Source organism: Salvelinus sp. IW2-2015, linkage group LG4q.1:29 (genome assembly GCF_002910315.2).
Source record: "Salvelinus sp. IW2-2015 linkage group LG4q.1:29, ASM291031v2, whole genome shotgun sequence".
NCBI classification, from domain to species: domain Eukaryota; kingdom Metazoa; phylum Chordata; class Actinopteri; order Salmoniformes; family Salmonidae; genus Salvelinus; species Salvelinus sp. IW2-2015.
Window position 1 is genome coordinate 8,342,127 of NC_036842.1, and position 12,569 is coordinate 8,354,695.

Consider the following 12,569-nt stretch of genomic DNA (forward strand, 5'->3'; position numbering starts at 1 on the left):
ACAGCAGTCAAGCACCCAAGCTAACTGGCTAACGTTGGCTAGCATGCTAGCTACTTCCAGACACAAATGAGAGAACAGCTTACTCTGACCTTTTTACTCGCCCTAGCAGAGATGGTTAGGCTGTTCTATGTTATCCAGAGCGTTTGCCAACTGCAACTGTGCTTTTGGCAAAAATGTAATTGTGCTTTTTTGCCTACGTTTACTGACACCAGCCGTTCGTAAATTCGTCAGCTATTCTGCGCTCTGGCACACTCAGACGAGAGTGCTCCGAAATTGGAGTAGATAGCCAGAGCGAATATACKAGCTACGTCTATCGACAGTTGTCGCAGTGACATCATAAACATTCTATTGAAATAGCTACTTGCATAGTGGAGTCTTTTTTTAAAAAAAATTTTTTTACATGTAGCTAGTTAGCTAAACAATGAACCATAATCCCAAATCATAACGTTAATACCCTGCATGAATCTGCAGGTAGCTAACCAACAAGGTTCAATGTTAGCTAGCTAACATTAGGCTATAACTAGCAATGCAAATGGCTCTGCGATACGAATAATATTACTACACAGATCATACATGTAACATTAGCTAGCTAGCTAACAGTACACTTTAACTTGAAATTAAAACTACTTCCTGACAAAATTAGAAATGTGTAATATCTGAAAATGTCGCTATCTAGACTGTCTTACTCGTATACATGGATGGACGCTTCTCCCTCTCTGTCACAAATGGTTGCCCTTAGTTTGAAGATGTAATCCAGAGACAGGTGTTTTATACAACAGCCTTCTGTGTGTTCTATTTTTGACTTTGTCTGCATATTTGCAATCAAATGCCAGATTTTTCTCCATCTCCTTAGCTATCATACACTGATTTCAAAATTCGGTCCTCCAGAAAGTGGAGAGCAACACTTATGGAATTCTACTACGATATCTTAAAAAACAAATCCACTTTAGAAAGGATTACCTACTCATACTGACCAGCTCATGTTATAGACAGAAGCSTGCTACATGTCAGACCAATCCGAACTCATCTCTCGGCATGTCCAGCCCACTCATTATCTCAGCCAATCATGGCTAGCGGGAAGGTTGCTGACTTTTTCCGTGGCTWAACCAACTAGGCTCGTAATTTAACTATTTTATTTGTATTTACAGATGGCATACACATTTGTTATTAAGGCACATGAAAGTTCACATGTTCCAGAATGCTTTTCTGCCCAAAAAACAGCATTAAGATAAAAAACAAAAGTTTATGTTCAAATGGCTCTCCTGTGAAGTAGTGACACTCGACATACGCCTAGTTTCCTGAAACAAGTCACATTTATGTAAATAATTGGTAGGGCTCCTTCTGAGTGCAATAGTGACTCATCTGCAGCAAGCAGCAGGCCAACTCTAAAGAGAGATATGGGACTAAACAAAAATAACTCCTATCTCCTCCCTTCCTCCTCTCCTGACAGATCTCTAGGTAGTCTCCAGCAGGCGTTGGTGTGTTTTGAGAAGCGTCTGGTGGTGGCCCATGAGCTAGGCGGATCGGAAGGTGGAGAGGGAGGAAGTGGAGGAAGGAAGGCCCAGGCCCAGGCATATGGGGAGCTGGGAGACCTACACAGCCAGCTGGGGAATTATGAACAAGCCCTATCCTGCCTGGAGCATCATCTAAACATCGCTTCCACCGCAGGGGTAAGACTTCTACCTCTCTATTGAGTGAATGACTGATGGGAGGGAGGTAGGAATAAATACCTGTAGTGGAGGTGGCACTTCTTTGGTTACTACATGATTCCATATGTGTTATTTCATCGTTTTGATGTCTTCACTATTATTATACAATGTAGAAAATAGTCAAAATAAAGAAAAACTCTTGAATGAGTAGCTGCGTCCAAACATTTGACTGGTACACACACACACACACACTCTCTCTCTCTCTCTCTCTCTCTCTCTATGCATGTATATATATATATGTATATATGTGTATATATGTATGTATGTGTATATATGTATATGTATATATGTATGTATGTGAATATGTATATATGTATGTATGTGTATATATATATGTATATGTATGTATATATATGTGTATATATGTATGTGTATGTATATATATGTATATATATATGTATATGTGTTATAAATCTGTTATAGATGTGTTATAAATCTATAATATATTATACAATATATTATATTCTAAATCTGTTCCTCCCAGGACCGAGCACTAGAGGGCGAAGCGAGCGGGGCGTTGGGTGGAGTGTACCAGCTGATGGGAGAGAARGAGACAGCTCTACAGGTTGGTTCTCATAATGATGTTATTATATTCCCCATGCAATGGTCCATTGTTTGTCTGTCTGTGTCRGTCTGTCCATCCYTCCATCTCTCTCTCTCTCTCTCCAGTGGCACCAGAGGGCATTAGAGATTGCGGAGGAAACAGGAAGTGTGAGGAGTCAGGGGAGGGCCTACGGGAACCTGGGATTGACCTATGAGGCGCTGGGAAACTACGAAAAGGCCGTGGCCTGTCAGGTAAACACACACTATGGTCACAGATTATCCATTATATTGACCAGATACTCAATGAAACAATGAAAATAAATGTCTTAAAAAATGGAAGGCAGTCGGGAGGAGGCAAGATCAGGATGGACCATTCTAGCCAATGAGAGGGCAGATACTCGTGGGAACAACAGGCACAACTCCGATATAAAGTGTTTTTTCTCAAAGTTGCCGGGATGTCAATTGTAACAACCTAATCATTATAAAACTTCAATTAGATCAAGTAAGACACACGTAGCACATAAGCCATTACATTTTTAGTCAACCCAATTCGTCACTCTCATTGACCTCCATACAAAACTTCTCACTAGGTGAGCGAAAAAAAGAAAAAACACCACCTGCTGGAGAAGACATATTTTGGGCCCAGTTATCCCTCTTGCTTCGCCTCTTCCTCTCTGCTGTGGTCGGGTTCTGTCAGGTAAACGGTTTGGGACTTGACCTTTCTGTCTGTGGTGATGTCATCAGGAGCAGCACCTGAGTGTGGCAGCGCAGAATAATGACCTCACAGCCAAGACACTGGCGTACGGCAGCCTGGGGAGGACACACCATGCGCTACAGAACTACACACAGGCTGTCATGTACCTGCAGGAAGGTGAGAGGAGAGAGAGACATCGAGAGAGAGTATGAATGAATACATGGTTCTTGGAGAAAGAGGGAGGGTAGGAGAGGGGTGATTTGATGATGTTTTGAGACTCCCTCTCTCTCTTTCCTCTCTCTCTTTCTCTCTGTTTCAGGTCTGCGTTTAGCAGAGCAYTGTGGGAGGAGAGAGGAGGAGGCTAGGATCCGTCATCGTCTGGGCCTGTCACTGTGGGCCAGCAGCAACCTGGAGGAGGCCCAGAACCAGGTACCAACTTGTGTGTTTCAAAGTTACTGTTGCTTCTCTTGAGTCCTGCTGACACCTGCTGGTTGACTATGGAACTGCAGTCTCTGATTCTAACCTTAGGGGTTTTGAGATTCCCTATGTTTAAAATTAAATCGAATTGCGTGTATATCACGATGGGGGTGCCACGTGGGTGTGTATTCAGGTGTGAATGAATGTGTGATGTAGGTGTGCATTCTCTTTCTCTCTCTCCAGCTGTACCGAGCGTCTGCCTTGTTTGAGTCGATTCGGCATGAAGCCCAACTCAGCTCAGACTACAGGCTGACTCTGTTTGACCTGCAGACATCATCATACCAGGCTCTCCAGAGGATCCTCGTCAGCCTGGGTAACACTGTCTCTCTACTCTCTTTCAGTTTTTATGTCATCTCTCTTGTTATCCATCTCCTTCACTTTCTCACTCTCTCTCGCTTATTGTCCCACTTCTATCTCGCTCTCTCTCTCTCTTTCTCTCTCTCTCTTCCTATCTCTATTTCGCTCTCTCTTTCTCTCTCTCTTTCTCTACTTGCACTTTCCCATCTCTTATCGCTCTCTCTCTTCTCTGTTCATCCCTCTCTCCTCTCCAGGTCATTATGACGAGGCCCTAGCAGTGGCAGAGCGGGGACGGACCCGGGCGTTCGCCGACCTCCTGGTGGAGCGACAGCAGGGTCACCAACCCCTGACCTCTGACCCTTATACCCCGACCCCTGACCCTTACTCCCCGGTAACCGTAGAACACATCCTGAATACGGTCAACAGTCAGAAGTCACTGGTGCTGTACTTCTCTCTGGCCGCAGGGTACCTCTACAGCTGGCTACTGGCACCAGGCACAGGTAGGTACATACACACTTACACACAGAAAGACACACACACACACACATATACACACACCTCTAAATCCCTCACCCTCTGTTGTGTGCAGGTATAGTGAAGTTCCATGAGGTGTACCTGGGTGAGGGAGGAGCCGAGCTGCAGGCCTCAGAGATCCAGGGGGGAGGAGTTAGTGGCTGCCAGACTCTGGAGCAGCACATCACTGCAGCTAGAGAGGCTCTGGGAGTTGACGACTACTACAGCAGGTATGTGTGTGTCTTGCCCTTGCGATGGTCTTTGCTTTATTCAAATATTGTGAAGTGCTTCACTGATAGACTGCAAGCGCTCTTTATCGCTTGCGAGGTGTTCTTCCCTCCCTCCCTCCCTCCCTCCCTCCCTCCCTCCCTCCCTCCCTCTGTAGAATGGATGGGCTTGTTCAGAGGTGACACGTATTGCACCCCTCCAAGTGATAATGGGAGTTCACAGCCTCTCTCGCTTTCTCACACACACACACTGCACACACACACACTGCACACTGGCTACCCGTCAGTGAAGCGCCAAACAATCTTTAATAAAGTAGATAGAGACTATCACACCTCGGAGGGTAATAAAGTTGAATACCACACGCAGCTTCCATCGGCGCCAGCACTGCAGGCTAATTTGTCATGGACCTCTGTGTTGTGTCAGCAAATGTTCCCCCTCACAAATTGTTCTCACTGACAACCACTGCAGTACTGCTGCCCTAGCCAACAGCACCTTACTGTGTGTGTGTGTGTGTGTGTGTGTGTGCGTGTGCGTGCGCGCTCACGTTCGTCCGTGCGTGCGTGTAACAGCGGTGAGACAGAGAGCGAAGCGGGTGATCTGTTGGAACAGCAGTTTGAGGAACGGCTGAGCTCAGCCAGCGACCCTACAGGCTACCTACGCATGGTTTCCAGAAACAACCTCTTCAACAGGTGGGTGGGTGTCTTCTGCCGGAAGACTCAAAACGTCACCATATTTCAAATCCATTCAAATAAAGTCTGATGTTTCATATGGAGAGAGTGTCATGTCGTATGTTCCTATGCAATATCTACTTGTTGTAGACAGCGCCAGTTGTTAAACAAGCCTCTTTTTGCTTATTTCTACAGGAATAGTAGGAGTTCTTCCGGTCTGGTCAGTTCTACAGTGTCTRCAGTGAACGAGACCTCCTCCCCCTCTCTACCCTATAGACCCCCACCCAGCCCCCTCGCCAAACCCCCCCTACGAGCACTTCACCACCTGCTCATTGCACCTATGGAGGGGGTAAGAGTGTGTGTGTGTGTGTTTACCGTAACACACGCTTTATCATTTGACGTAGATCGAATTACATCTTCTATCTGTCTATACTCATTCTTTCATCCTCGCTCTCTCTCGCCCTCCATCCCTCGCTAGGTGCTGATGCCCAGTAGTGGTGCAGTGGGCAGACACAGACAGTTGGTGTTGGTGTTAGAGGGAGAGCTGTACCTGGTTCCCTTCGCTCTGCTCAAAGGTAGCTCGTCTAATGAGTACCTGTATGAGAGGTTCAACCTTCTAGCTGTCCCATCTTTAGGGAGCCTGGGGCCTGTAGCTAAGGTGGGTGTATAGTACAGCGCACACTCAAATGTCCTCACGGGCACACACACACTATACAAGACAACAGCACAACCTGTACAATTCAATATACTGATAAGCATGCTGTCATAATAATAGCTGTGTCATTGATTGTGTCATTGACCGATCAATCATTTAAATCTGCGTCACCTCCCCACCTCCAGTCCTACCCTCGTCGCGGGGCTCCCTTCCTCTACAACGGTGGGGGTTCCATGACTGCAGTAGTAGGGGCTCCACGCCTGCCCTCCAGGGTGATGGAGCGTTGGCTGTGGGGTCCGCTGCCATCTGCCCACGACGAGGCCCTCCGCCTGGGGGAACTGCTGGGCTGCCAGCCCCTCACTGGAACACAGGCCACCAAGGTACTGAGAATAAAGCATGTGTGTTCTACTCCTGTGATTTATTGAGACGCACAAACAGGCAACATTCTCCTCACTTCTCTCTTCTCTTCTCTAGGACCGTGTGCTAGCAGCCATGGGCCAGGCAGAGTGTGTTCACTTTGCTACTCATGTCTCCTGGAAGCTGGCGGCCCTGGTTCTCTCCCCCAGCCAGGATCCAGGGATGGACTCGGGAACACGGCCCAAGGAGAGTGCACCGTGTGGGGGATTGCTTTCAAGCGAGACTGGGGATGTGGGAGCAAGGACTGAGCAACGGGAGGACGGGAGCGAAGACGGAGGAAGTGTGTGTGACGCAGAGAGTGTGTGCGACAGTCCACCACTTCAGGAGTTTCTGCTCACTGCGGCAGACATACTGGACCTGAGACTGCCTATCAAACTGGTGGTGCTGGGGTGAGCCACACACACACACAAATACCTAATTATCAACCAAGCAGTTTTTATATTTTTTATGCCGTATGTCTCTACGTTTATAAACTTGTTATCTCTCTTCTCCTCACTCAGGTCATACCAGGAGTGTGTTAGCAGGGTGACAGCTGACGGGGTGGTGGGGCTGACCCGTGCCTTCCTTGCAGCGGGGGTGCAGTGTGTGTGTGTGTCACTGTGGCCCGTTCCCATGGCAGCCTCCAAGGTGTTCACACACACCTTCTACACGGCGCTGCTGAATGGAACCAAGGCCAGTGCAGCTCTCACTGAGGCCATGAAGACTCTACAGAGCAGCACACACTTCTCACACCCTTCTAACTGGGCGGGTTAGTGCACACACGCACGCACGCACGCACGCACGCACACACACACACACACACACACACATCACACATTATTCACTCCTCTTCTCACTCCTCTTCCTGTTTTCTCACAGGCTTCATGCTGATTGGCTGTGATGTGAAGCTGAACAGCCCCTCGTCTCTGATTGGCCAGGCTCTGGCAGAGATCCTCCAATACCCTGAGAGGGCTAGAGACTCCCTGAGAGTACTTTTGCACCTGGTAATAAACATGCACAATGTTTGCCATCTCGCCTATGTCCATTCAAGAGACTTCAAAGAACCTTGCCTAATAATGTGATTTACCCTCCATCCCTCAGGTTGAGAAGTCTCTCCAGCGTATACAGAGTGGTCAGAGTAATGCTATGTACACCTTGCAGCAGAGTGTGGAGAACAAGGTGTGTATGTGTGTGTGTGTTCGCATACGTGCGTGTGTGTGTGTGTGTGTGTGTGCTCTTTACTTCAGTGTAAGGTCTTTGATGTTTCTCATTACTTAGTTATTCTGTGTTATCGTAATGAATATATCTGTTTTCTATGAATCCACCAGGTTGGTGGCGTACCGGGATGGCAGGCCCTGCTGTCAGCCGTGGGGTTCCGGTTAGACTGTCCCGGTACCGGCAGTGGTCTCCCCGCTGCTGTCTTCTTCCCTATGGCCGACCCTGGAGACCGGCTTCAGCTCTGCAGCACCACTCTGCAGTCACTACTAGGTAACCTATCAGTGAATTAGTCAATCATTCAACCAAATAATAAACCAATCAGACTGCCAGCACAGCACTATACTCCAGTCCCCCTACATGGAAAACTATCAATCAATCAATCCTCTCTGTCATCCAGGTCTGCCTCATTCAGCATTCCAGGCCCTCTGTAAACTGGTCATTGCTGCTGAGACTGGAGAACAGCTAATCAACAAGGTAGGCCTCAATGCACACAGACACACTGATTAATTGACACTCTCTATTTCCGAAGGTCATACACAAAGATTGTTTGATGATCATCCCTGATGTTTTCCTGAACTTTCTGATGCGTTTCAATCACCCCAAAACATAAAAATGTGTCATTACCTGATTTGACATATCTTTGTGCTATTACAAAGATAAGGCCAGATTAAAAAGATTCATCAAATTATTTTGACACGTGAGTTTATGATAACCCCAATTGTCCTAAAATCTAGAATCAAATAGCTTGATAATCCATGTTAATAGCATTTTAAATAGCATGTAAATGAATCAACTTGATATCATGTATGAATAAATTTGACTTTGGGACCCGCCCAACCCCCGTCCTCCCATGGGTAGGCTATGGCGATTGGCAGCTTGCCCAGTTTGGTTGTTTCACAAAAGTGGCTCCCCCAGAAATATGATTTGAATATGCATGTGATGGGCCTGGTAATGTTTGCATGGGGTCAATATCAATATCATCATAACCTCTGGGATTTTAGGGCTTATTAATAGTGGTAGTCCCTGCGTGGTCTTCGTTGATAAGATCTGTTACTTTCTAATGGTCTGCTCCTAACAATTTAAGTCCTCTATCTCTTTCGCTCTTCCTCTTACCCACCACTTGAAGGCTGTTAAAAATATGGTGGGAATGGTAAGTTGTGTGTTGTATCTTTCTGGCATGAGAAACGCATACTGAGGCAAAAAAGTAGGACAAGCCAGAAGTAACCTAAACTACGATAACCTAATAAACTACCTCTCCCTGTCTCCAGCTCCACCAGGTATTGGTTCAGCAACAGACATGTGACAAGGAGCAGGAGTTCTCATTGGCTCCGATCCAGGTGTCCATTAGTGTCCAGCTGTGGAGACTTCCTGGTTGTCATGAGTTCCTGGCTGCGCTGGGTGAGTATTCACCGCACTCAGCGGTAGATATGCTTGTATAATAGCAGTGGCGGCCAATCTCATCTTTTGAGAGCCAGTGTGGGTGTGTCAACTTTGAACCCAGGTCTCCTGCATGTCACAAGACTGTGTTAGCCCATTGAGCTAAAGCGTTAGCTGTGTGTGTCATTCTTTTCCCTTCTCTGTTTCCCTCCAGGTTTTGACCTGTGTGAGGCAGGACAGGAGGAGGTGCTATTGAAGACTGGTAAACAGGCTTGCAGACGAACAATGCACTTTGCTCTGCAATCTCTACTGGCACTGTTTGGTAAGAGTCTCCGAGTCCTCTCTCTAAATTCTACATTGTTACAGTATCTAGGCATCCAGACTTCCTATAGTTACAGTGTGCTTCACCATTTCATCTTACCCCTGTCTCACCTCTCCATCTTCTCCTCTCTCCCTTGCAGACTCCACAGAGCTCCCCAGACGCCTCAGCCTAGACAGCTCTTCATCTCTAGAGTCTCTCTCCTCCTCCCAGTGTGCCTCCCTCCCCCTTAACCTCCCCCAGCCTCCCTTCTCGCCACCACTTGGAGGCCCAGACAGTCTCTCATGCGACGCCATCTCCCTCTACAGCCTCAGCTCCCTCGCCTCCTCTCTCAGCTTCCTGTCCCGCCCCGAACCCGCAGGAAGTGACGGCATCAGCCAGCGTTCGCGGCAGCAGGAACTGGAGCGGCACCGCGGAGGAGTCTCTCACCGACACACAGGAGGTGTGTCGAGAAACAGATTAACAAATCACAGAGGAGTAGGCGGTGGGACAGAGGGGGAGGAAAAGTATGAAGGATTCTCTATCATCAGCAGTGAGCCTCTGGGAGGAGGGGGAAAGGAGTGTGACACCTTACCCCTCCCTGGGGGACACAGACACGTTAGAGGAGCAGGGGGGGGAGGCGCGGCAGGGAGGGGGTATCCCGTCTCGATCTCCCCCAAGGGGAGTGTCAGCACTCCCACCTCACCGCTCAAAGTCCCCCCGCCGCCCCTGGCCATACCCTCCAGCCCTAACACACACGTTAAGTCCCAGGGGTAAGTTGTTGCTTTTTTTTCTTACTAGGCTAAAAAGACACTTGTTTGCTTTAACTGTTCGCAACTTCACCAACTTGTCACATCAAGTTAATCATCTCTCCCCCTACTCTCCTCCCCAGCTCTCAGAGCTTGTCTGAAGGTCAGGTGGTCAGTACAGAGGCGGTCCTCTCTGAGTCTGACCAGTCCAGTACAGAGACAGACAGCACCGTCAAGTCCCAGGAAGACAAGCCACCCCTCACCCCTCTGGACCCCCAGGAGCTGGCCACCAGGATCCTGGAAGAGACCCAAAGCCACATGCAGGCTTTGGAGAGCCTCCAGAGGGGGAGGACAGGAAGGGCAGGCAATGGGGGAGGGGAGAAGGGGCTAAGAGGACAAGAATATACACCCTCCTCCACCTCAGCCCCCCTGACCCCCACTGGAGGTGGTTTGGGCTTCCGTTCGTCTGAGACCAGCGCTTTCAGCAGACCCAGTAGTAGAGCCAGCCTACAGGCCCGGGCTTCACCTCTCTCCCTCTCCAGCCCTCTCTTACCCCTCCCTGCCACTCTCTCACCCATCTCCACCCCTCTCCTCTCCACCAGGCCCAAACCCCCCTCTCGTTGCTCGTCCTTACAGAAGATCAGCTCCGGCTACAACAGCCCGGCCCTATCCTCCCTGTCTTCCTCCCTCTCTTTCTCTCACCCCCACCCCTCACCCTCCAGAACCCCAGACCCCCACATCCATGCGCAGCTCAGACTTAAATATCCCAGCTCCCCTTACACCCCCCACATCTCACACTCCCCCAATAGCATCTCCATCTCCCCCAGCTCAGGCCACCCTTCTCCAGCCAGCAGCCTCCTGTCCCTGGCCGCCTCCCCAGCCCTCTCCCTGGCCGCCTCCCCAGCCCTCTCCCTGGCCCCCTCCCCAGCCCTCTCCTACTCCTCTACAGGCTCTACCGCGTCCCGCTCCAGCCCGGCTGAAACCCCTGGCCTGCGCCGGTTGAAACAGGCAGGCCTGGTGGACGAGAGGGTCCAGGCCATCCACAACCTGAAAACCTTCTGGTCCAATGCCACCCAGAGGCAGGAGGTTCCCGGCCCAGGCAGAGTGCTCCGAGATGGGGGGAAGAAGATGAGCACGGTCCAGAAAGATGTCCTGGGGCTTCTCCACCTCTCTCCAAGACATGGGTCCACCAACAAGAACCAGGACGCTGAAGGGCCACAGAGCCCCACCAACCTGCTTAACGGACATCGAATGCTGGGTTCAAAACCACCAGTGGCGCCTCCTCCTCAGACTGCTACTGACTCCTCCAGGGGAGGTAGTCCTGGAGCACCGCCACACCCTGTCAGACTGCCCTCTGGGAATGGCTTCAAGTTCCCCTCGCCTGGGAAGTTCTTCCCCTCCTCTAAATGCTGAGAGGGGATAGAGCAGGGCTCACCAACCCTGTTCCTGGAGAGCTACCCTCCTGTAGGCTTTTAATGCAACCCCAGTTGTAACTAACCCAATTCAGCTCATCAACCAGCTAATTATTAGAATCAGGTGCGCTAGATTAGGGTTGGAGCGAAAACCTACAGGACGGTAGCTCTCCAGGAACAGGGTTGGAGAGCCGTGGGTTAGAGACTCTTCATGGTTAGATATGGTTAGATATCTGCTCCTGACTCTAAGGCTCTTCTGGTGGGTTTTACTAGCTGGGATGCGAGCTATGAAAGGGACTGAACATTACATTAGCAAGAAGGTCCACTGGGAACCATCAAAACTGAAGTTGGAATTTGCACTTTGCAGTGACTGACTGCCCCCTAGTGGGGAGGACAGATCAGTGCTAGATCATAGAGGAGAAGAGTGCAGTCACTGAAGGACAGAGGGTCAGATAGGACCCTGTAATAATAACCCTGGGTTATGGTGCCTATGGTTCCTCACTGACAGCAGAGCATGTAGTCCCCATGCCTCCTCCTACACTGTAAAGACACCTTAATACAGGCAGACTCTGTCTCAGGCTCGGAGACTGTTACGATGACTGAAAATACAAAAATTGTGTTTTTACTTTCTATCTAAAACAATAAAATTTATGATTTATTTGAATCTAATTATTAACTGTTATTATAAAGGATTGTAACTGTTATATTGTTATTTTATTTTGTAAATTAAATCCAGTGTTTTGTCATCAGTATTACATGTATTATATATTAAAAAGCAAAACAGCACACAAATAAAAATATATCATATTTTTATTAAATTGCTGAAAATACATGTGAGAAGACCTATGTAAATGGAGTGTCAGTCTGAAAGCATGAACTCTCTTACTATTGAAACATTTAATGTCTTTTGAAAACACTTTTTCCAGATGCATCTCAGTTTTTTCTCAGTAAATTCTTTTCAATAAAAATGTTTTGCTCTCGTCTCATTTTAATGGTTATTAACAGGGCTGGACTTTGCTCCGGCCTGGACTTTGCTCCTGTCTTCGTGAACAAAACTGAATCCTCAGCCACGATATTTATAGTGTGATCAACTTTATAGACTATAAAATAAGAATTTGATCAAGCTTGCCATAGCGGTAAGAGATGGAATTAGGTGTGCCTGTGATGATGCTTGTTGAAAGTGAGGACTRGGCTGGTGATATCCAGGTTCTTTAGAGCAAAACCCATATACATGTTTTGGTTATGGAAATGTAATGATTTTATTACCAATAATATTGAGATAAGTGACATTGGTTTAGAAACGTACTGTCTACCTGTACTGCTATTTGGGATAGT

At 48.2% G+C, this 12,569-nt stretch overlaps 1 protein-coding gene across 1 annotated transcript in view; it reads left to right on the plus strand.

Annotated features, from left to right (window-relative positions):
- Nucleotides 1–12,212, plus strand: part of LOC139027614 (tetratricopeptide repeat protein 28-like) — a 50,853-nt gene extending 38,641 nt beyond the window's left edge. Inside the window, 23 exon segments of the mRNA XM_070443255.1 lie at nt 1,451–1,670; nt 2,194–2,274; nt 2,379–2,504; nt 2,997–3,123; nt 3,266–3,375; nt 3,607–3,736; nt 3,975–4,220; nt 4,310–4,463; nt 5,031–5,150; nt 5,325–5,478; nt 5,608–5,787; nt 5,970–6,164; nt 6,259–6,590; nt 6,702–6,949; nt 7,060–7,184; nt 7,282–7,359; nt 7,509–7,668; nt 7,796–7,872; nt 8,525–8,548; nt 8,667–8,796; nt 8,990–9,097; nt 9,237–9,846; nt 9,966–12,212. Of these exon segments, the coding sequence (XP_070299356.1) occupies nt 1,451–1,670; nt 2,194–2,274; nt 2,379–2,504; nt 2,997–3,123; nt 3,266–3,375; nt 3,607–3,736; nt 3,975–4,220; nt 4,310–4,463; nt 5,031–5,150; nt 5,325–5,478; nt 5,608–5,787; nt 5,970–6,164; nt 6,259–6,590; nt 6,702–6,949; nt 7,060–7,184; nt 7,282–7,359; nt 7,509–7,668; nt 7,796–7,872; nt 8,525–8,548; nt 8,667–8,796; nt 8,990–9,097; nt 9,237–9,846; nt 9,966–11,235 (5,005 nt within the window). The 3' untranslated portion in view covers nt 11,236–12,212.
- Nucleotides 12,213–12,569: the final 357 nt, after the last annotated feature.